The following is a 25,220-nucleotide window of genomic DNA, read 5'->3' as shown; positions in this document are numbered from 1 at the left end:
TAGTCACTCTATGTATTACTATAAGAGTTATTTTTCTAAAGCACAGCAAATCGTGACATTTCTCCTTAAAAGCCTTCAGAGTCAAAATAAGTGTGTGTTGTGAGGGAAGAGAGGACCGAAGTCATAAGGACAGAAATCAGGACACCTCACTTCTGATTCCTAGATCCTTTCCTTACTCTTTGTGTCCTTGAGATGAACACTGTGCTTAATATCAGACAAAACATGGCACAAGACTGACATTCTAGGATGTTTCATTATTCAAATATGTGTACAGACCTACATCCCTCACAAGTAAAAGCTTTCTGAAAAGTTTTATTAGATAATATCAAAAACTTTCCCCATATTTCTGTTCTTACTTAAGCATTAATGTAAAGTTTCAGAAAGTTTCAGAAACTGTAGAGTTTTCAAATTTTAAGCCAATATCCTGCAGTTATGGAATATTATATAAAAGGACTTAACAGGCTGTAAATGAATGTGTCTTCTGCTTTACCCCTAGAAACCCAGAGATGTGATACAATTTTGATCTGACAGAACAAATACTGGAATATTTTGGGCTTTTCTAATAATCATAGGAGCACAGACTTGTAAAAGAACAAATGCCACAGAAACTGAGGTTAAAGGACACAGACTGTAAGTATAAAAGGGAAAACATGTAGAAACATGGTGCTACGGTTTGAATATTTGTCTCCTCCTATACTCATGTTGAAACTTAACTGCCATTGCAACAGTATTAAGAGGTGGGGCCTTCATGAAGTGATTAGGACATGAGAGCAGAGCCCTCATGAACAGATTAATGCCATTATCTCAGTGGGTTAGTTATCCCAAGATGGGCTGTTATAAAGTGGGGCTGGCCTCTGGTGCCTCCCTCTTTTGCATGTGCTTGCTTGCCCTTCTGCCTTTCCATCATACGATGATGCAGCAAGAAGACCCTCACTAGATACCTCCTATAAAACTTGGACTTCACAGCCTCCAGAACCGTGAGCTAAATAAACCTCCATTCTTTATAAATTACACAGTCTGTGGCATTCAGTTATACCAACAGAAAACATACAAACATATGGGCTGCTTAGCCCTTACAGTTTTTAGGGCATAAGTCCCATAGGGCCTACCTGTAAGGATAAAAGATGTTGGATTCAGGAGTGTCAGAGAGAAAAATCACATCTTAGAACTAAAAAATGAGAGATTTGGTAAAGAGCCAGGAGCCATGCTCTCTCTAGTGGGAAGACAGCTGCTCCCCAGTTCCTAAGAGGCAGGGTGGAAAGAGTTTTACACAATCTTTGCCATGCTGCAGGCTTTAATCAATATGTTCCCAAGAAGTCCACACCTCAGCATCTTACAAAAAGTAAACATTTTGGGCTAGGACCTGTGGCCCCTGAAATGAGACAGTACAACTTCAGATGTAGTACAACAAGGAGATGTAAATCTGGCATGAAGAGGACAGACAGTAGTTAGAGGTTATAATATTGCATCCCTGGCTTGGGCTATAGATAGATCATGTACACGGGTTGAATGGTAGAGTAATTTGAGTTAAGGGAGTCTGTTACTCAACAATAAATAATAATGAGAAAATATCTTCACGTGGTCTCTTACCCCAAGCTCCAGGAGTTGGGTCTCCCAAGTGAGAGGCCCTGCCCACAGGTATTCATCTACGGTTTTCAAGACCCTTAGGTGTGGCCTGGGGTTTCCAATGGCCCAGGTGAGTGTACAGATATTTTTTCAGACCTAACGGTCTATAATAGCCTGGGTAGTTCTCCACCCAGACTGTAGGTGGCAGCTATAGGGTTAGGGCAGAAAAGGCCAGAAAAGTATAATTGCACAAATTGGTTTAGTCACACTCATACAAATAGTCATATGTTAGATAATGTACACAAAGCATTTAGTTCAGAGTGTGGTCCTTAGTAAGTGTTCAATAAATATCAATTATTATTATACACTCACAAAGATATATTCATGTATCTATACAACTTTGGGGAACATTCCAGATAGTAACTCTGCTTTCCAGATAAAAAGAAAGTCAAGGCGCCTGGGCCCACACAGGCAAGGTTCATCTTCACAAATGTCATTTCAACAGCACTGCAGATGTTGCAGGGAAATGCCACGTCAGGAGGCTGCAATCTGAGGATACCCACTCTCTTGTATCCAGCCAAACAGAGGCAAGGCTGAAGCCAGTGAACACAGAAAGGGCACAGGGTACTACCACTATAAAGGATGACAAATACAGGCTAAGGTAGAGCAACAATTTCTTGGGGCAAAAAGTACACAGTGTGCCCACAAAGATGCAGGAGGGACATTTCAACACTTCCTTCTGCATGGGATTCTGCCACTCACCCTAACGTTCTCCTTCCATCCTTGCCAGAAGACCTAGCTGAAACTGAACCCCTTTGTCCTCAGTCTTACATTCTGTTTTTTTTTTTCCTGGCCTTTCTACATCCACGTTTTCTTGGTTGTTGTCCACTTCTATCAACCTCCTGAAGCCACCTTTTCAGATCCTCAGCCAGCCTAGTAGCAAGAGGAGTATCTTCCCTTTGGGACATACTAAATGGCTAGTTTGGCTCTTAACATCTAATTTACATGTCTAATTCTATGCTGGCACAGTTGACATAAACATGAATGCCTAATGTGATCACACTTGCTCTCTTCTCTCATTTTGTCTCAAGTAGAAAGCATCATGTTCAATAACCTGGTTTTACTTAAAATTATACCTATTTTAGACAGCTAGGAAAGTTTCTTTCTTAAATCCTAGTTATTTCACCCCATAGGAGTTACTCACAAATTTATTCACTTTCACAATAATTTGCACAACACTAAACTTTTGAACACTAAGATTGCTTGACAGTATGTGAATGAAAAATGTTAAATGATAAAGAATACATAAATGACACATTCACAATTTAAAAACTGACAGTACATAAAATGAAAATAAGTGGTCTATTTATCAAAAAAAAGCATAATTTTGAATTTTCTTTTCTTTTTTTGAGACAGAATTTTGCTCTTGTTGCCCAGGCTGGAGTGCAAGGGCACAATCTCGGTTCACTGCAACCTCTGCCTCCCAGGTTCAAGCGATTCTCCTGCCTCAGCCTCCCAAGTAGCTGGGATTACAGGTGTGCACCACCATGCCTGGCTAATTTTGTATTTTCAGTAGAAACGATTTCATCATGTTGGTCAGGATGGTCTCAAACTCCTGACCTCAGATGATCCACCCACCTCGGCCTCCCGAAGTGGGATTCCAGGCCTCAGCCACGGCTCCCAGCCTGAATTGATTTTCTAAATGAGAATAGTCTGAGTCCTGTTACATGAAAACCTACCTCTCACCATTAGGTCCCACTCTGTTGATTAATTTTTCCATGGCTGCTTCTGTCTCTTTCAGTTTTTCTTGCAGTTGAGCAAGCTCAAAACTGGCTGAAAAATAAGCAACAGTCTAAGAACCATCATAGACAACTCCCTAAACCTGTTAAAGAGACCACAAATTTTTAAAAAAATATTGTACTGTTGCACTTCCCATTACTATCTCATTGAAGAACACAGCAGTTTTATTAAAGGATTCTGTGAATATTTAAGATTTCCAAAAAGGATGCAAAGTGTGACTGGTATATTTAGTTTCATAGAAAATCCAGAAGTAAATCCAAAAAGCAGTTACAGCCCAGATAAATATGATTTCCTGCAATGCTTTCGCCAAGTCTCTTTTTTGTGTGTGGAAAATTTTTCATAGGTTATTTTCCTGACATACATTCTAGTCTCTAGATTCTTTGAGGAAAGAGCTATGTTGTACAAATTTAATTTTTCCAGAGAACACAGAATATTCTAGTTGTGTAATAAGTATCTGATGGCCATGTTTCAAGAGTCAGAAGTGTTAAACTCTTTCCCTAGATCTAAAAACTGATTTTGGCAATGATATGATTTCTCTGCCTCCATTTTCCTCTCTGCTACCCGTATTTTGAAGTCTGAAAATGAGAAGTAATTCATTCCAAATGTGAAATATTAATTTGCTAATACATAAAAAAGTGAACAGATGGTTCTGTACTTTTTGTAGCTATCCCTCCCTTAAAACCCCAACATCAATATAAAAACTTTTGAGAATTCCCAGAACTAAGGCAAAAATGGCATCAGATTAATTTGGAGCAACTTTTGAGAAATGCTTTTAAGACATACCCACAGACTGTCCCTGTGGCTATAAAACTGTTTGACTCAATAATACCTGTGAATATACTGAGCAGGGGCACTTACTAATTTTCCTGTGGGTGTTTCCAGGTGTGGCAGTAGAGCATTTCCCACCATCCTCTGCAGTTGTTTTCCCCTTTGAGAGCTGAGAATTGAAGGAGGTATAGCACATTAACAGCAGCTCAGAACCTCAAAGTCACGGAAACCCTCATATCAAGTAAAAAAAAAAAAAGGTTGGGAAACAAAAATGAAGTCAGAAATGAAATCAAATAGCAACACTAGAGAAATATCTCAAAAAAAAAAAAAAAAAAAAAAAAAAAAACCACCAAAAGATGAGAAGGTTTCCAAGTAAAAAATTATCAAGGCACAAGTGTAAACAGTAAAGTAGAGGTTCCTCTTCAAAGAGACTTTCCTCCCCATCTAATTAGGAATAGTAACTTCTCTTAGAAGCAAAATTTATTCAAGGACTTATGCTAACATGCTTAGATATCTGCTAGCTACAATAAAGAAATCAAGGTACTTTATGTTCTTAGCTCCCACAATTTAGCCTCAATATTTGCCCTGGCATGCTTATACTGGTCCAAGCAAGCATTAGGTCATAGCCTGTTCCTCATCCTTATTTGAAGGTGTTTTTACCTTTTTCAGCATTCCACAAGTTACTTCCTCCTTCCTTTGTTTTCCTCTGCCTTTGCCTCTTTTAAAAAGTTCTAAGTCACTAGCCAATCAGGACAAATACAGAATGTGAGGTCCCATTCCAACCAATGGAAACCGGGCACAGCAGTAAGGTGGATGCGTGAGGTTATAAATGACCGTCTCCTTTGTTCGGTGTACTCTCCTGGCAAAACTGCTGATGAGTGTACCCTTTCTGCAGAAAGTAATGGCCTTGCTGAGGAAATTAAATTCATGTTCAAGTGCTATTTCTTTACGGCACCAGGGAACAAGCATTTCTAACACAAGGAAAAAATCTCCCTACAGGTCATCTTCCTTGCTCATGCTCATCTAAAAGGGATGTGTGGCACCCTACAGGCATTCTTACAGACTCAACTCAGACTGCCTGCAGAATTCCTGGGCAAGAAAGAACTCATCTTATTGAAGCTTACTCTAGACAGGAGGGCAAAGTGAAGCTTCTGCCTCTACTTCACAGTACAGGGGCCCAGGACCTGCAAAGGCCTGCCTGGAGGTGGAACTTAACTGAGCATCTGCTTTAAAGAACCCACACCCATGTCTCCCCAGAGCTAGGAAATATCAGGCTTAATTTCAGGATGGACAGTTCTGTCTTAGGAGAATTACTGGAGATAATATTAAAAACAGCATCTCATATTCCTGTGGAGAAAAAAGGAGGATAAAGTGCGTTATTCGGCCTTAAAAATGGCTATTTGGAAATCACTGTGCCAATCCCAATACGTTCTTCTTAGAAAATCTTTATTCCTTTTCGGCCTGTAAAGATGTTCAATTTTTTGTTTGTTTGTTTGTTTTTTGTTTTTTTTTTTTTTGGCGGGGGAGTGCTTTGAATTGTATCACTCACTGGATTAAGAACCAAAAGATCCAGGTTCAAGTCAGTTCTGCCTCGTTAGTTGTGAATTTTGGGGCAAAACACTTAAACACTGAGTAAATATTTCTTATGTGAAACTGAAATAATGGCTATCCTAAGTACCTCACGAAGAGGAGGCAAGATTTAAAGAGATGATGGACTTGAAATAATTTTATGAACTGTAAAAAGTTTTAATGTAGACTGATTTTTATTGCCATATTATATTTTCATTGATGTAATATGATTAGGATTCTACTTACCTTAAATAGAATGTACAGTATATATAAAAAAATCCCAAAACCGTAGATTGGAATAATCTGCCCCATCAGGCCTCTTCCACTACCTCCTCCTCCAGCACCTCCGCCTGATCCTTTGGCCTTTGCAAATGCCTCTGCAAGGTGAGACCTCTGGAAATGAGCCCCAGGAGTCTGGCCACCTGTGGGTACCTGGTGATGATGCATCATAGGAGGAAATCGGCCCAATTTTCCTGAGAAAATAATAATCAGTTTTTATCTCTTCTACTACTTTAAAGATGGCTATCATGAAAACACCAAATCATTAAGGTATAAATAACAGAAGCCAACTCAAACTAAGTTTAAGAAAAAAAAATGGGAACTTAATTAAAAGGATATAGAGGTATCACACAGATCCTAAATATGATGTGATCATCTCTAGTTGTTCACCAAACCCATTTTCTCATCCTTCTGGGTCCTTAGCTAGACCACATTTTTCAGACTCCCATACAGTTATTTGTGCCCATGTAACTGAGTTCCAGCCAAGGAATGTGAATAACTGTGCTAGCTCAAGGCCTGGTCTATAAAACCTCCCTTGTTATTCAACTCCATGATCATTACTCTTCTGCAGCATGGATGCTGACACCCAGGGTGACCTTGGAAGCCATGGGTAGAAAACGGCAAAACCTCCATCAACCTGGACTCCTAAATAACTACGTAGTACAGAGCCCTCTACTGCTGCCACCTCACTTAGAGTCATCTGGATCTGTCTGTATGAGTGAGAAATCAACTTCTGTTGTGTTAGGGTCATTACACACTGTGGAATCTATTTGTTACAGCAGTTAGCCACCCCTAACTAATACAGATAAGAAAATATAACGCAGTCTCAGGAGAAAAGAGAACTAGAAACTGGAAAGCCGTCAGGATCCAGGACAGGTACTTTCACATTCTAGCTCAATCTCTCTCCCTCTCAATGGGACCGTAAGGTTTTTTCTTTGTTTTTCTGTGCACATCTTCTTTATTCCTTCTCTGCAGACCATTTCTCTAGCTTCTTTGTGCACACAGGGGAAGATGGTCACCCCCACCCCTCAATCTGCATGTTCTTCAACAGCCTAGCTGAGGCATCCTAATTTCGAATTCCTTGGAGGAAGACTTTAAGTACTCAGCTTGGGTAGGTATACATCTCTTTGCAATCAGCTATAGCTAAGCAGACAGGATTCATGTAGCACAAACAGGGTGTAAAAGGGGCTCAATCTTGTGAGTGGAAGAGCAGGGCTTGGAGGGAGGGGCGAGGGGCAGAGGCAAGGGGAGGTGTTACATCTATTTTCTTGCATTTTTCTTCCTGCATCAAGAGCAGTCAAAAGTTAACACCAACTACCAGAAAGGAATCTTCAAATGGCCAAATAAACAGGCTTGTAAGAAAAACCACTGGGAGATAACATTACAGAACAGAAAATACTAGAGAGCATAAACAACACTCTAAATAACACTCTAAAAATAGAAATTAAAAAAATTGTTGGATTTGATGAACAAAGTTGACAAAGATGTGGAGAGGCATTAATCCTCATGCACTGTGGGTAAGTGATACAAATATTCTGCCTAGTAATCTGGCTGTATGTACACACCCTGTGATCCAATGATCCCACTCTGGTGAGTAAATCCCACAGAAAATCTCAAATAAGGTTATATATATGTGAATTACAGACTTCAAAGACCTATGTGAGAATATTTGCTGTGACAATAGTGTAGTAGGGAGTTTGAAGTTAACACTCATTTCTTTAACTGGAAGAATGGAAAATCAAAATGGAGTGAATACAAATATGGAATTCTACATAGCTTTGGAAACCACACTTTAGACATACCGACAGCAACATGAATACATCTTTAAAAAACATAGCATTAGGTTAAGAATAAGCAAATACCATTATGTAGGTTGAAAACACACACATAACAATATTATATATCTTTCAAGCAAATGTGGATATAAAGACATAAACACATTAGAGTAGCTGCATATGAACAGGAAAGGGAACCGGAATGTGGGTTGAGGATAAAGGACTAAAAGAATAAAACAAGAAAGTAACTTGTACTAACAAAGTTAATAAAATGCTATAAACTCAGAACTGTCTTTAAGTTGTCGATGAAGAGTCAAACTCTAAAACATTTCAAGAGACTTATTCTGAGCTACATACGAGTGACCATGGCCCATGACACAGCCCTCAGGAGGTCCTAAGAACATGTGCCCAAGGCGGTTAGGATGCAGCTTGGTTTTATACATTTTAGAGAGGCATGAGACTTCAATCAAATACATTGGTTTGGTCCAGAAAGGGAGGATAATTTGAAGGGTGGGTGGGGTGGGGTGGGGGGTGCTTCTAGCATATAGGTAGATTTTAAAATTTTCTGGTTGACAATTGGTTGAGTTTATCTAAAGACCTGGGATCAATAGAAAGGAAATGTTTAGGTTAAGATAAAGGGTTGTGGCAACCAGTTTTTCCAAATTTTACTGTGCAGAAGAAGCTCTGAGCAGACTTCTGAGGGAGTAGGTTGTAAAATGTTTCTGTGAAAGGAAAATATCATGGGCCCCTTCAAGGTGGGGAATTGGTCCTGGCAAATCTGCCTCCCATTTCTATTCAAAGTCATCTGTCTGCTCACTGAGACAGATGCATATCTGATTGCCTCCTTTGGAAAGGCTAATCAGAAATTCAAAAGAATGCAACCACTCCTCTCTCACCTATTTGTGACCTGGAAGCCCCTTCACCACTTTAAGTCTTCCTGCCTTTGTTTCAAGTTATCCCGCCTTTCCAGACCCAACCAATGTATTTCTTACACATACTGACTGATGTATCATGTCTCCCTAAAATGTACAAAACTAAGCTGTGCCCTGACCACCTTGGGCACATGTCGTCAGGACTTCCTAAGGCCATATCATGGACGCACGTCCTGAACCTTGGCAAAATAAACTTTCTAAATTAACTGAGATCTGTCTCAGATTTTGGGTGTTTACACTTATCAGACTTAAATGGGTGCCTTAGTCGATTATCTCCTGGGTCTGGAAAGAAAGAAAGAAAAAACAGTGGGTGGAAAGGAGATTCTCTACAGAATGTGGACCTTTCCCACAAGAGACAACCTTGCAGAGCAGTTTCAAGATATGGCAAGGAAATATATTTGTGGTTAAAATATTTTTATCTCTTTTCTTATTTGTTATGTGAAGTTACGCCAGAGTCAGGTGGGAAAGCGGGCTAGATTATATGGGGTGAAATAAAACCCCTCTGATGAGACTTCATAGTTTGTAGGGTGTGACTCCCAAGGCCTGTTAGGTAGGAATTTGGGTAAGATTTTTTTTTGTTGTTGTTGTTGTTTTTTGAGAAGGAGTCTTGCTCTGTCACCGGGTTGGAGTGCAGTGGCACGATCTCGGCTCATTGCAACCTCTGACTCCCTGGTTCAAGTGATTCTCCTGCCTCAGCCTCCCGAGTAGCTGGGATTACAGGCATGCACCACCACGTCCAGCTAATTTTTGTGTTTTTAGTAGAAACGGGGTTTCACCATGTTGGCCAGGATGGTCTCGATCTCCTGACCTCATGATCTGCCCTCCTCGGTCTCCCAAAGTGCTGGGATTACAGGCACGAGCCCACTGCGCCTGGCCGAATTTGGGTAAGATTTAAAAAATCGGAATTTAGTTCTCAAAGTCAACTCTGTTCCTGAGGTAAGAAAGAAGGTGGGTGGGCAGGCAGGCTTGGAAGTTGCCTTCTGCCTTGTATCCTTTCTCAGCCAAGCTCCACTCCAGGGATACTCCTTTTCCTCTCAATATTGACTTTAAGTGACATGGAAAATTTTGAAAATAAATACTTCTCTTTAAGAGTAGGTCAGCAACAGAAGCAGAGCTTTAGACAGTAAAATAAGGAAATCACCATGTCACCATCCTTTGTTCTGGATGCTGGTGACTATGCCCCTTTTAAATTTTCAAGGATCTTAGTATATCAAATGATGAGTACTGGCTTTGGCTATCACGCACCTTCAAAAGCATGCCTGGTCAGCATTTAGGAAGCTAACTTTTCTCTTGAGAGAATCTGATATATCAGGGGGCTAATGTTCAATAAACTAGATCTAATATTTGTAGTAATATGTTGTGGAACTTCACCTTACTGTGTTGAGAATACTATCTTCAAATCTGATATAAAACAAAAAAATTAAAAATTAAAAACAGGTAATTATATAAAAAGCATTATTTTGCCTCTCTAAAATTTAAGAATGACATTACACATCTCCCCCAAAACTTTTATAGATCTGTCAGCCAGGAAGATTTATAGGATACCTATTATGTTCAAGATTCTGCCATATGCAAGAAAAGAAGAGAGCGACAAAGGTAATAGAAACAATAGTTCCCACATGGAACAATGCCTTCAAAACCAGAATACCTAGAACAAAGACATAAATAACAGCAGCAGCAGCAGCAGGGTGTCAAGGACCTTATTACTAGATAAACTAAATATTCAAGTATTGAAAAGATGCAAAATATGTCTTTAAAAAAAAGAGGAGTTGGCTGGGCGTGGTGGCTCACGCCTGTAATCCCAGCATTTTGGGAGGCTGAGGCAGGTGGATCACAAGGTCAGGAGATCAAGATCATCCTGGCTAACACAGTGAAACCCTGTCTCTACTAAAAATACAAAAAAAAAAAAAATTAGCCGGGATTGGTGGTGGATGCCTGTAGTCCCAGCTACTTGGGAGGCTGAGGCAGGAGAATGGCGTGAACCCGGGAGGTGGAGCTTGCAGTGAGCCGAGATTGCGCCACTGCACTCCAGCCTGGGTGACAGAGCGAGACTCTCTCAAAAAAATAAATAAAATAAAAAAATAAAAAATAACAAAAAGAGGAGTCAAATGGAGTCAATCACTGAAGGAAAAGAATAGGAGAGAAGCGATAGCACACCAGGAGGAAAGAAGAGTGTGTACATGAGATTGAGAACAAAGAAACCATTAAGTAGGACTTACTACCAAGTTAGTTTGGCCCCATTTAGGGAAGTAACAAGAGATAAGGAGAAGTAAAGATGGGGAGGAGTTGAAATGCTAACTTGTGTGGTATATAAATTTGATACAGTGAACCTTGATGAGAAGTACTTGATGGGGATTAATCTAGCAGTTGAATATAGGGCCTAATATAGACAGAAACTAGGATCTGGGAAAACATCAAAAAGGCTATTATAGTAATTTAGCACTGAGATGCAAATCTCTGAGGTGGTGGCTAGAACTATAAAAAGGAAAGGATAGGTCTATAAACTGAAAATAAAATTCTAAGCCCACCAACTGACTGATGGGTCATCTCTTGGCCAAGGGGACCCCAGATTAACCTTGAAAACTAAATTCTTGGCTACGATGGGATTGGGGATTCCAACCTATCTCATTATACCCCTTCCCTGGCAAACCACTATTAGCCTTTCTTCCCTAACTACCAAACAGAAACCAGCCATTTCAAAAAACCCCACCACTGCTATCAACCAACCACCTGATGCTGTCCCTCCTTTTTTGCCTGATAAGAGACTACCAACCACAGAATGGTTCTGGCTAGTCTACAGAGAATGCACAGTAAGGGTTTTCATGTCTTCTGCTTCACCTTTTGATGTCAGAGGGCTGAAAACTGCACTCTCTGACCACGCTATTACTGCCATTTTGTGTGTATGAGACCCATGAAGGACATGCTTCTCCTTTCATAAATATTCATGACTCCCCCAACAGCTTATTGAATATGTATATATGGCCACCCTGCTCAGCATGAATTCCTGTTCCCTTTGCCCATCCCTCCAAGTGTGTGTTTCTGCTTATGGCTGGAGGCTACACTTCCCAGCCTGTCAGAATGGCCACCCTGAAGGTTGTAACCCTTTATAAGAAATAAAGTCTCCTCTTCTCTTCTAAATTTATAAATCATATTTTTTAAGTTAACATGTCCAAGGTCTATTAATTACCATGTAATCAGTACCATTTAACACTGAACAAAATATAGAGCTCATGGAGGAAGAGTCAGAAAACTCCAAGATCAAGAGTTTAAGATAGAGAAGATAATAAAGAAACTTGGAAGGCTTACTGTTAGGGAACAATTGAATACACATTTTTCATACATTATATTCCAGGTGTTGATGGAATACAGAAAAATTTTTTTTTATTATACTGCAGTTAGGCTTAAGAGGAAACTCTAAGCTACCCAAATGACAAAGCTAATTAAAATTGAGTGAATGGTTCCCAATACCAAAAGGCTGGAAGAATATTGTATTTATGTGGAAAAAAGAGAAAGAAAAGAAAGATGCACTAGCCAAAGATGACTAGAAACAAACCAGTATCATAAAAGTCAGAGGAGGATAAAATTGAAGGCAACTGACCTGGAAACAGATAAACTAATGGCAATCCTTGTTTTCAGACACAATATATTCTTGAGAAATGGATGGCCATAACATGAAAACCTGACTGTCCACCTGTTTAGACAATAACAGAAACCAAAGTACTACAAAGTCTCAGAGTCAAAGGGGGCCTTAAAAGTCATCCAGTCTCAATAAACGGTGTGGAGACAGCTAGATATTCATATGTAAAAGAAGAAAATTGGACCCCATCTCATACCATATACAAAAATTAACTCAAAATCGATTAAGGACCTAATTATAAGAGCTAAAACTTTAAAATCTTAGAGGAAAACATAGATATAAATCTTTGTGACTGTGGATTAGGGGATAGTTTCTAAGGACACCAAAAGCACAAACAACAAAACAAAAGGTAGGCAAAGCTGATGTCATCAAAATTTAAAACTCTGGTGCTGCAAATGACACCATTAAGAAAGTGAAGACAACACACTGAGTGGGAGAAAATATTTGCTAATTATGTATCTGAAAAGGGTTAGTATCAAAATATATAAAGAATTCTTACCATGCAACATTAAAAAGACAAATAACCCAAGTAAAAATGAGCAATCGTGGCCAGGTGCGGGGGCTCATGCTTGTAATCCCAGCACTTTGGGAGGCTGAGGTGGGCAGATCATTTGAGGTCAGGAGTTCAAGACCAGCCTGGCCAACATGGTGAAACCTCATCTCCACTAAAAATACAAAAAAATTAGCTGGGCGTGGTGGTATATGCCTGTAATTCCAGCTACTTGGGAGGCTGAGGCAGAAGAATCGCTTGAACCCAGGAGACGGAGGATGCAATGAGCAGAGATCACGCCATTGCACTCCAGCCTGGGTGACAGAAGTGAGACTAGGTCTCAAAAATTTCTCCAAAGAAGACAAACAAATGTCCAATAAGCACAGGAAAGGATGCTTAACACCATTCGCCACCAAGGAAATGCAAATTAAACTCACGAGGAGATACCACTTCACACTAACTAGGATGGCTATAATGAAAAAGATAATAGCAAGTGTTTGAGGTATGTAAAGAAAAAGGAACTATCATACGCTGCTAGTGGGAACGTAAAACAGTGCAGCTGCTTTGGAAAACAGTCTGGCGATTTCTCAAAAGGTTAAACACAGAGGAACCATATGACCCAGAAATTCTACTCTTAGGTATACACCCAGGAATATACTCACACAAAAACTTGTACACAAATGTTCACAGCAGCATTATTCATAGTATCTAAATGTCCATCAACTGATGAATGGATAAACAAAATGTAGTATATCCACACAACACAGTATTATCCAGCCATAAAAAGGAATAAAGTACTGATCCATACTACAACATGGATGAACTCTGAAAATATTATAAGTGAATACAGCCAGTCATGGAAAACCACATATTATATAGTTCCATTAAAATGAAATATCCAGAATAGGCAAGTCTACAGAGACAGAAAGTAGACTAGTGATTACCTAGAGCTGGGATTTGGAGGGGTGCAGAGGAGGGAAAAAGTGACTGCCTAATGTGTATGAAGTTTTTGGTGGGGAGGTGTGTGATTTAAAAAGTTCTAAAATTGACTGTAGTGATAGTTGCACAACTCTATGAATATACTAAAAACTACAGTGACTGTACATTTTAAATAGGTGAATTGCATGGTATGTAAACTCTTTCTCAACAAAACTTTTTTTTTTAAAGCCAGCTAGTCTAGCCACCTGTGTTTAATACTCTCATATGCTTCAAATTGTGGTCCTGATTCTGCTGAATACCACAGGATAGAAAACAATGCTTTCCCCAGGGAAGTTCATGCTACCTCTACACAGCTCTGACTGATAGGACTGTCTTTATATAGAGTTGATGAGTGAGTAACAGGAGTAAGAAAGAAAACAAAAAATAGGGTTTCAAAAGGCAACACTGAATGAATCATGATGAGGTCAGAAGAAACCTATGTTAGAACTGATTAAAGAAGTTATTGATAAGGAAACTTGTATAAGAATTAAGAAGGTTACTGATAATATCAAAGAGGTGTTGAGAAAGTAAAAAATAGTATTTTCAAAGACAGAAGAGAGATTTGGAGAGCAATGGAACATATAGACTAGACAGCAAAAAAATATATTTTATATTCTAGAAGAAATCTGAGTACTTTATATTTGGTATCATTGTTCACATATTTACTGCTGAGCACTAAACAATGTGACAGACACTGTGTCAGGCTCTGAGATTAGAATGACAAATAGAACAGGATCTCTGTCTTTAAAAAGAGCTTACAGACAAGGAGCATAGTTACAATGACATGGTAACTCTACCTTAACCGTCAAATCCAATGGCTTTTTCTCAGTTCTCACTCTTAATTTTCTGCAATACAAAAAAGTGATTATCACATAGTGGTCATTCAATAAATACTGGATTAATCTGAATAAATTCTTGACAATTTTTCCTGCCTTAATCTCTATGGCACATTACTCTTCTCTTTTCCCACTTGTCCTTCAACCTATTCCTTCTCAATCTCTTTCACTGGTTCTTCTTTAATCCCCTTCCCCAATACTTTGTCTCAGTCTGTTCTTTCTTTATACTTTCCTTCGGCAAACTCATTTATTCAAGGAATACACTGGAATTTCCAAATGTGTACTTCTAGTTCTAACTTTTCCCCCAAGCTCTTGTCTCTTATCTCTAAATTCAATTAGTATCTATGTCTTCTTGTATGTCTACCATCTCAAGCCTAAAAACGAACTCATCTTCACCTCCTAAAACCTGCTCTCCTCTTGCATTTCCTTTCTTTATAGATTCATTCTCTCCAACCTTTAGGCTTGAGACCTACAACATCTGCTACCTGTGACACTTAAGATGGTAGGCAACGATGACAACACTGCATTTGGCAAAGATTTCTCTTCTCGTAAAGTTAACAGGCCTCAACCGGTAGCAACCTCACCTCTTGGATCTTGGTACCACCATGTTTCTTAAAACTGAATAGCCCAGATCTATAAAAAGTTAATGATTATCAAACATTTGGAAATTTCTAGTGGGAATTTTTTTTTACAAAAGAAAAATTTGAAACTATGAAATATGCCAGGTATATAAAAGTATAGATAATTTATGAACACTTGTATGTCCACCGCCCAAATACAACTGTAGTCCCTTGTGTACTTTTCCCCCACACCCTCTCTGAGATAAACACCATTCTGATTTTGGTGATTATTAGAATGCATGCTTTTAGATTTTACTGCATAACTATGCATCTATAAACAATATATAAGCATCTATAAACAACATATAATATTGCCTCGAATGTTTTAAAACTTCATATTGTGGATAGGCAGTGGTGACGGCTGCACAACAATGTGAATGTACTTAACACTACTGAACTGTTTACCTCAAAATGCTTACCACAATTTTAAAAATTCCTTTATATTATGGGATTATATTGGACACAGGCTTCTCCAACTTTCCTCTTCTGTCTTTTTTTCCAGTGAGGGAATCAACACTTTGGCCAACAAATGTATCCATGTTGAGATGTATAGCTCTAGCTGATTCATTTAAACTGTAATATAGCATCATACTATATGATCATATTATAATTTATCACCCCTTTTTCTGCTGATAAACATTTAGATTATTTTCAATTTTTCTCTATTACAAATGTTCTAGTTCATAGTTACATTACAAATAAGATTTGTGTGTTTTTAAGTTTGCTTTATTAAAAACAGCTAAAGAAATCAGAATAAAGATATCAGAACATAAAACTGTAGGTTTTCTAATCTAGAAAACAAAACAGCTGTGTGACTATCTCTATAGGTACTTCAATATTCCGTAAAAGGGAACGTGACTAAATCCTAATTGTTTATTGAAAGCTTTGCCCATATTTAGGTTTCCTTAATTATTAAAATTTTATCCCAGCATTTAGTGAGGCTGAGATGGGAAGATTGCTTAAGCCCAGGAGTTCAAGACCAGTCTGGGCAAGATGGCAAGACCTCCTCTCTACAAAAACTTTTATAAATCAGCCGGGTATGGTGGCATGCGCCTGTAGTCCCAGCTGTTCAGGAGGCTGAGGCAAAAGGACTGCTCAAGCCCAGGAGCTTGAGGCTGTGGTATGATCAGCCTGGGCAACAGAAGGAGACCCCATCTCAAAAAAAAAAAAAAAATTTACTTAGGTTATCATTTAAGCTTAACTAAAAAGTTACTGTTAATGGATTCTGGCCAGGTGAGGTGGCTCACGTCTGTAGTCCCAGCACTTTGGGAGACCAAGGCGGGCAGATCACCCGAGGTCAGGGGTTTGAGACTGGCTTGGCCAACACAGTGAAACCCCATCTTCACTAAAAATACAAAAATTAGCTGGGCATGGTGGCACATGCCTATAATCCCAGCTACTCAGGAGGCTAAGGCAGGAGAATCACTTGAACCCAGGAGGCGGAGGTTGCAGTGAGCCAAAATCACGCCACTGCACTCCAGCCTGGGTGACAATGAGAATCCGTCTTGAAAAAAGTAAATAAAAAAAAAATTAATGGATTTTACAAAGTGAAGCTCTACCTTCCTTTGTTAATAACCATACCTATTGCTAAAAACAAAAACAAAAACAAAAATTTCAGCACTGTTAACAAAAGAGTTTTCTGAAAGCAACATTAACTCATCTGCAGCATTTCATTCTTGGGGCAAATAAATCTATAAAGAACTGGACATGTTTCTATTTTAATAAAAAAAATTAAAACAGTGGTTCAAAAAAGGTCTTAAGGGGGCCAGTTCCTTAAGATAGCCAAGCTTTTCCTTAAACATTGATGAAGTTGTAGAGGCCATATTTGATTCAGTATTACTTAAAGTAGAAGCCAAGACAACAGCTGTTTCTTCCTCACCTGTCTCCTCCAAGGGCCCTATCTTCTTACACTTCCCTTCTACCTGATTCTGCTTTGTTCTCTACTGCTTTCACATTTTCTGCTAATTTAATCAGATTTTTTTCATCTTTTATTAACCTCTCCACTCTCAATCCATCCTATGTATTACCTAAAAGAGATCATTATGTATCTAAGTTTCTTAGCACAGGGCCCGATCCATATACTCAATACACATCAATTACCACTGTTTTGTTACCAGAATAATCTTCCTAAAGCACAATTCTAACTGGTCTTGCCATTTCTCTGATCAAAAGCTTCTAATGGTTTCCACTGATGACAAGAGGCTGTATTACAGCAGAATGGAAGTAGCACATTGAAGTAGAATGAGTGCCACCTTTTCAGTCAGTTACTGGTTAAGATTATGGCTGTGCCTCCAACTATTTCAGTGGAGGTTAAATTAATCTTTCTAGAGCTCATTTTCATCATCTGTAAAATGGGTATGATATCTACTTTCCAGGGTTTACAAGAATTACAGATTAAATAATATCATATATACAAAGCACCTAGCACATATAGTAGGTATATAACAAATTCTGATTTTCTCTCCCCACAAACTGAATTTCTAAACAACTGAATTCCATAATCTAACCCAAAAGTACCTCTTCACACTGCCTTCCCATTACATACCACTCATTTAGTCGAAACTAGGGTTCTCACCATGCTTTGAACCTGACTTTTATCTTCTTGCTTCTGAGCCTATGCTTACCCTCCAGTGGCCTTGCTTTCCTCTCCAACTCCACATATCTAAATCTGGCCAATCCTCCAAGGCCCAGGCCAGATACTGCCCCCACACCCCCAAAGCATTTTCTCATGCTACTCCCCATGCCTGTGAAACACACTGCTTGAGCCTCTTTAATTGCACTTACCACACTTGGCCGTATTCAAGAGTTTTATTAATGTGTCTTATAGCCTATACTTAAAAATGAATTGGGAAACAAAAACAGGCAACATTTTCCACTAAGCATCATCTCCATCCAATTTTATTTGGTGTATATCATATCTGAGAATAAGAAAAGCAGCCTCTAACATCCAAAAGTTGGCCTGCTATTATCAGCTAGGCATTGATACTGCCATGAGCTGGCTTGGTACTCACAGATAAGTTGTGGTGTTCTCCTGTTACACATAAGCAATTTCAGAACACCAACATTAGACAAGGCCATTCTGTGATCATGATGGATCAAGAAAAAAACAAGACCACTGTGTAATCCGTCTGAACACAGACAAAACATGAACACTGTCCAAGCCACAAAATACCTAATATCCCCTAGTGCTGGTAATGTGAATGAGGGGGCTTCTTTATCAATTACAGCTTTAGTCTTTCTCTAGTTGGCCCTCCCTTTAGATAAACTGTTAAGATACCAGTCATAGAATTTGCCTTACTTCCCGAAAGCATCTAACTCTGAGTAAAGTACCACATCCTTAAACCATCCTCCAGATCACCTAACACAAACCCAAATCCTATAATGACTTTTTCTAACAGTGCCTTATTGAGATGCCCCACAATTCCCCATGGTGTGCATTCTCCCTTGCTGCAATGTGTAATACACTCAACTTGTTCAACTACAAGTGTGTTCCTGGTGGCCTCCGGCTGGAAGACAAACTAAGAACTTCTTGAATAAAGGCCTAGTGTTGTATTTGTTTGGGTCCCCCATAGGGCAGGCTCTGGGTCTTGCATACTACAATCTTTGCTGACCTGATCTAGATGAATTATACTGCAAGTGTGAGCCTTTATTAGAATCTCAACATCCTGCCCAGTCACTTGTAGGGCTAAAAATAGTTTTTTACTTCATTATCCTGCCAGTTTTCAATTTTATAGTTTCTAGAATAGAAACTGGCAATTAGGATGACTGATCAAGCAAGGTATTCCATACCCACTTACCTGTAAGTTTCTAAACTTGAAAAAATGCCTAATTTACATGCATTCATGGGCTCTCAAATTGTACATTGTTTTCTGTTCATTTCCATAATATATGAACAGGAAAATGACCCTCTGAAATCAAAATGATTTCCTAATCTCTGTCCTTCAAACATTCCTTCAGAGTAGATTTCTGATGCTTCATTAGGGAAAATAAATGGTAAGCAACCAAAATAATATATTTGTCTTCAGGAACTTACATACCAACACATAAGAAGCTAGTTTAATATAACAAAGAATTATATCTGTATGTCATATATGTATATGTGTATATGTATGTATACGTGGATATGTATATGTGACAAAGGGTCTGTGCTATTCCACAGGAACAGGGCCACTGGAGGGGGGCTACTAAGGAACCCTATTTATAAGCATTCAGGCAGGGTCAGCAGGAAAGATGCCCAGATACATTGTTACTGTGGGAACACCAAAGGTTCCCAGCCAAGTAGAAGTAGTAGATAGGACTCTCTTGAAGCCACCTCTAACACAGAGTGGCACACTGTCATCTTGGAGTATTTCAACTACCCTGGAACCTATTCAAACTCTCCTTCAGTTGACAATGGAACAACTGACAAGTTCTAGACCAAGTGTGCTGACATTTTTATGTTCCACAGGCACTAGGGAGAGCAGGAGAACTGCTACTCTGAACAAGGAAGAAACTGGTTGACGAAATCAAGGGAGAACCTCAGGAGAATGAGATCTTAGTGTTTCTGACAACAAAGTAGGAATCGTGTAGCACAAACTCTAGGAAGCCAGAGTTAAGAAGTTGCGTGTTTTTTTTTGTTTGTTTGTTTTTTGAGATGGAGTCTCTGTCACCCAGGCTGGAGGACAGTGGCACAATCTCGGGTCACTGTTCCACCTCCCAGGTTCAAGTGATTCTCCTGCCTCAGCCTCTCAAGTAGCTGGGACCACAGGCATGCACCACATTGCCCAGCTAATTTTTGTATTTTTAGTAGAGACAGGGTTTCACCCATGTTGCCCAGGCTGGTCTTGAACTCCTAATCTCAGGCAATCTGTCTGCCTCAGCCTCCCAAAGTGCTAGGATTACAGGTGTAAGCCACCGTTCCTGGCCCAGAGTTAAGAAGTTTTGAAAACAGACATAACGCCACGGCATGAGATGCTCTCTGAGAGGAAAGCCCATAAAATACCTTTCTATATGGGCACTTCAAAAATTCTCAAGCAGGTAGGAACAGCAGAGGAAAAAAAAAAAAAAAGATGTGCAGGTAGCTCTTCTAAAAGGACAGAAAAGATGGACAGACACATAAGCAACTAGCATGAAAGAGTGGCAAGACTTGGAAGAATGATACGAGGAGGCCAAGGCCCAAAATAAATCCAGATTTACAAAAAGGCTAGCAAAAGCAAAAGGGGTGTTTTTAGTGATGTTTAGAGAAAAAAGGCAATTTGCCTTAGGACAAAATGGTAAGAAAACAGAACTTGTCAACCTCCATTTTGCTTTTATATCAAAGGGGATAAATTTCTGGTTCAGTGGAGAATTAACAATTCTAAGGACAAAAGTAAAGTCCCAGAGGAGGATAAATTCAAGTATATTCACTAAATAATTTCTATAAAGAGAACTGGGAAAGCTTCCAAATAAGGTCACTGAACTAAAGAAAAATTTTAAGAAATTATGTTGGTAAAAAGTGAAGTCTTAAAAGAATGAAGATAGAGAACTACTGTTCCAGTCTGTGGAAAGCAGAAAGTGGATGTCAAACTCTACAAACTAGAGAAGTGAACAGGTTGTAACTCTTGGGCTAGATTCTAAAAAGGATTCTTACATTTTTTTGAATGGATGTGGAAGGGAAAAGGAAGTACTTTTTTTCTGATTATAAAAGAAATGCATACCTATAGAAAATTGAGAAAGTACAGAAAAATTTAAAGAACCTCTCATAATTATGTGATCTAGAAATATCCACTGTTAAAATGTTGACGTCTTTCTAGTGAGTATATATCTTTACTTTTCACTGGTATCATACAATGTTCCCATGTCATTTAAAACTCTTCGCGAATATAAATTACTGAATTCATAATAGTCTATCACATGGTTGCATGATCATTTATGTAACCATAATGAATGCAATAATAATAAGGTAATGGCTTACAAATGCTAACAGAGGAAGTCATGATCCCTAGGAGCCAGCTCTAATTAATTAACTCATTCTTTCGCTCATTCAATAAATATTTATTGTCTACTTATGTGCAGGCCTCATCTAAAGCTGGACACACAGCCATGAACAAAACAAATATAAATCCTTAGCCTCACGGAGCCTCCATTTTTTTTTTTTTTTTAAGATGGAGTCTCACTCTGTTGCCCAGGCTGGAATGCGTGGCACAATCTCAGCTCACTGCAACCTCCACCTCCTGGGTTCAAGCAATTCTCTGCCTCAGTCTCCCAAATAGCTGGGATTACAGGCGCCTGCCAACAAGCCCAGCAAATTTTTGTATTTTTAGTAGAGACAGGGTTTCACCATGTTGGCCAGGCAGGTCTTGAACTCCTGACCTCGTGATCCACCCGCCTCGGCCTCCCAAAGTGCTGGGATTACAGGCGTGAGCCACCCCGCTCGGCCACAGAGCCCCCTTTCTAAGCAGGAAAAGAGACAATAAACAAGATAATGATAAATACTAAGGACAAAAAATAAGGCAGGGAGACGGGGTAGGACAGTGTTGGAAGTTAAGATTTTAGCTGGAATGGCCAGAGAAGGCATCAGGAAATGCAAGTTGAGAGAAAACACGAAGATCAAGGAAAAAGCATATGGATATCCAAAAGAAGAGCATTTCAAACCACGGAAGCAGCAAATGCAAAGGCAATGAATTGGGAGTATGCTTGGCATATTCAAGCAACAGTGAGGAAGCAGCCAGTGTGGCCACAACAAAGTGAGAAAGATACAAAAGTAGAAGCAAATGGGGAAGATAATTATATAGGACCTTTTGGGTCATGTATAGACTATCTTTTCATCTGAGCCAGGAAGTCGCTGGAGAGTTTTGGGGAGGGGAGAGATGTGAGTTGACTTAAGCTTCAACATAATACTATGGCAGCTATATTGAGAATAGACTGAAGTGGGGAAGGAAGAAGCAGACAAACCAGGGTGACAGAGTAAGACGGAATAGTGCAACCAAATAACCAACTGGTTGAATGACCCTAAACAAAACGTTTCCGTGAATACATTGATGGGACTCTAAAAGCAGTTTTAAATGACTAATACATTTAAAACAATAATTTGACCTACCAAGAAAACGTGCTGAGGCCGGGCATGGTGGCTCATGCCTGTAATTCCAGCACTTTGGGAGGCCAAGGCAGGAGGATTATCTGAGGTCAGGGGTTCGAGATCAGCCTGGCCAACATGGTGAAACCCTGTCTCTACTAAAAATACAAAAAAATTAGCCAGGCATGGTGGTGGGCACCTGTAATACCAGCTATTCAGGAGTCTGAGGCAGGAGAATTGCTTGAACTTGGGAGGCAGAGGTTTCAGTGAGCTCAGATTCTGCCACCACCCTCCAGCCTGAGCAACAGAGCGAGACTCCGTCTCATAAAACAAACAAAAAGAGAAAACATGCTGATCATAGTCAAAGGTAAAATTGTAAAAAAAAAAAAAAAAAAAAAAGAAAGAAAGAAAAAAAGAAAAATTATAACATGGTAGGAAAAATTTGAACATCAACTAGATGTTTAATGACATTAAGGAAGTATTGATTTTTTAGGTGTGACAATGGTATTGTGGCTATATTTTAATAAGAATCCATTTTTAGAGATGCATACTGAAGCATTTAAGGATGAAAAATGATCCAGTGTCTAGGATTTCCTTCAAAATAATCCAGTGAGTGGGGGAAAAAGAGGGTGGGGATACCCACGACACAAGACTGGCCATATATTGATGGCTGCTGAAGCAGGGTGATACGGATTCATTTTACTACTCTCTTAACTTTTGCTTATGTTAGAAAATGTCTTTAACAAAAAGTTTTTTAAAAATCAGGAATGGCACACAGCTAAGAAATGGTAAACAAATACACTGAATAAAACAATGAATGCTCTGAAAAAATTTCAAGAGCTAGAATTCTTGGCCAAATTTAAACAGATAAAATGCAACAGGGAAAACTACAAAGTCCTACATTTCATTCCGAAACATCAAATGAACAGTAGAAAATGAACAAAACCTAGATGAGCAGCTCCTATTAAAAAGAAAAAAAAAAAAAGGCACAGATTTATAACATACAGCAAAGTCAGCAAGTAAAATGCTACAAACTAAAGCAATCCCCAGAAAGCATTAAGTATAGAAAAAGAAAAGTGCAGGGAAACAACACATTGGTCTTTCATGAACTGTCTTAGATATGCTGTTATTTGCAGTTCTAAGAGCCTCTTCTAAGAGGGCTATGTTCAAATACTTGTAACTAGGTCATACCAGGAATTGAAGAGGGAGCTAGGGATATTAACACAGGAAAGAAGACTGAAGAAAGGGACATAATACCACTTTTTCAATTCCTGAATTAATCATCTTACACCTGTAAACCAAAAAGTATCTGGGACAGGCCTCAATCAATTTAGAAGTTTATTTTGCCAACGTTAAGGACACGCCCAGGAGAGAGGTCTGTGCCTTTCTCCAAAGATGATTTTGAGGGCTTCAATATTTCAAGGGGAAAAGTATGCTGGAGGGGAAAGAAGGGTATGGTAATCCATATGTTGCAAGAGAAAACGAGTAGGTAGGGGAATAGTCAATTATGTATTCATCTGGTGCTCAGTAAATCGGTACTTTACATAAGATAAGGTGAACATAGGGTAGCTACCTGTGGAGATATTTAATTTTTTATCTGTAGCTACCTGCTTAGGAACAAAAGGAAAGGCAGTTTCTTGCATGACTCAGCTTTCAGTTTAATTTTTTCCTTTTGGCATAGTGAACTGGGGTCCCAAGTTTTTATTTTCCTTTCACACACTTTTAATCTACTTTTCCTCCATTCCTATTTTGGTAAAGGAAATCACCATCTACGCCTTCACCTAAACCTGAGAATAACCTAGATGTCTCCCTCTCCCTCACTTTCCAATTCTATTTTAAAATATCTCTTAAAATTGTTCTCTTTCTTCCAGTCTATCCATTGATAACCTCTCTTGCTCCAATATACATATTTTCCTTTGGAAACTCCTCTCAACTCCAGAGTGGATTCATCAGTATATTCTCTCTACCCACAGCACCACAAGTTAACTTAATTCAAGCCATTAACGTGAGTGGATATGTTTGCTGGAACTTCTGGGAAAGAATCTGGGGAGTAGGGCTGGAAGGTGAGAGTGAAGGAGGACTTAAAAGAAAAGAGGCCTGGAGCTGTGCCCAGCAAAGTACTGTAATCCCAGCATGTTAGGAGGCTGAGGTGGGACAATGACTTGAGGCCAGGAGTTCTAGGCCAGCTCTACACACACACATATATAAATTAGGCACTCTCACTTTCTCTGGGCAATTGCATGTGAGGCAGTAATGTCCGAAACTTTTTCAACCATTGTTACTACCCTGAGAGAGCAGCCAGGGTACAGAACCAACTTGAGAATGAACCCAGAGTGAAAAGGACACAGAAAATAAAAGCTGGAGCCCCAATGTGACAACTGTGAGTCTCTGGATAAACCATACTGCAAGACAGTTCTAACACAGGGTCTTTTCATTTACACAAGTCAATAAATTCCCTGTCTTAAGACAAGTCAAGCTGACTTTTCTGTCACTTGTCACAAGCATCCTAACTGATGAGCCCAATGACAATGACTTGCTGATGCTCATGATGTCTCAACTGGATGACTACAACAATCTTCTTCCTGAAGAAATCCTCACAACGCAGTGTCTACACTGCTGCTAGGGTGTCCTTTCTAAAACCAGGTTAAATGTTTCTCTTCTCCTTACACACTCAGTGATGCCTCATCTGCCTTTAAAATAAAACCCAAACTCCTTAAGTATGACAGAAAAAAACCTTCACAATTTGGCCCATGGCAACTTCTCTGGTGTCTTCTCTCACAACTCTAAGGATACTTCAAGGTTCTATGTTTCTTTTCTTTTCTTTTTTCTTTTTTTGAGACAGAGTCTTGCTCTGTCGCCCAGGCTGGAATGCAGTGGCCGGATCTCAGCTCACTGCAACCTCCATCTCCCAGGTTCAAGTGATTCTCCTGCTTCAGC

General features: G+C 39.3%; 1 protein-coding gene across 20 annotated transcripts in view; it reads right to left on the bottom strand.

Annotated features, from left to right (window-relative positions):
- RIC3 (RIC3 acetylcholine receptor chaperone) overlaps positions 1-25,220 on the bottom strand; it is a 57,687-nt gene that overhangs the window by 26,233 nt on the left and 6,234 nt on the right. For 7 of the 20 annotated variants that reach the window (XR_001485027.4, XR_012423418.1, XM_015435176.4 and 4 more), the window contains exons 2-4: positions 5,950-6,176; positions 4,225-4,303; positions 3,306-3,399 (exon numbers count right to left, since the gene is read on the bottom strand). The exons of 2 other annotated variants lie outside the window; for them this stretch is intronic. Coding sequence is in view for 16 of the 18 variants with exons in the window: in XM_015435176.4 (XP_015290662.3) it covers positions 3,306-3,399; positions 4,225-4,303; positions 5,950-6,176 (400 nt within the window). In the remaining 2 variants the exon portion in view is untranslated. Of the gene's footprint in view, positions 1-3,305; positions 3,400-4,224; positions 4,304-5,949; positions 6,177-14,591; positions 14,641-15,669; positions 15,824-25,220 lie in introns of those variants that run through there. 11 more of the 20 variants (XM_005578717.5, XM_074014418.1, XM_074014421.1 and 8 more) reach the window with 5 other exon arrangements.

The sequence above is a fragment of the Macaca fascicularis genome, chromosome 14 (assembly GCF_037993035.2).
Source record: "Macaca fascicularis isolate 582-1 chromosome 14, T2T-MFA8v1.1".
In the NCBI taxonomy this organism is placed as follows: Eukaryota; Metazoa; Chordata; class Mammalia; order Primates; family Cercopithecidae; genus Macaca; species Macaca fascicularis.
This window is presented reverse-complemented; position numbering and strand designations above follow the sequence as displayed.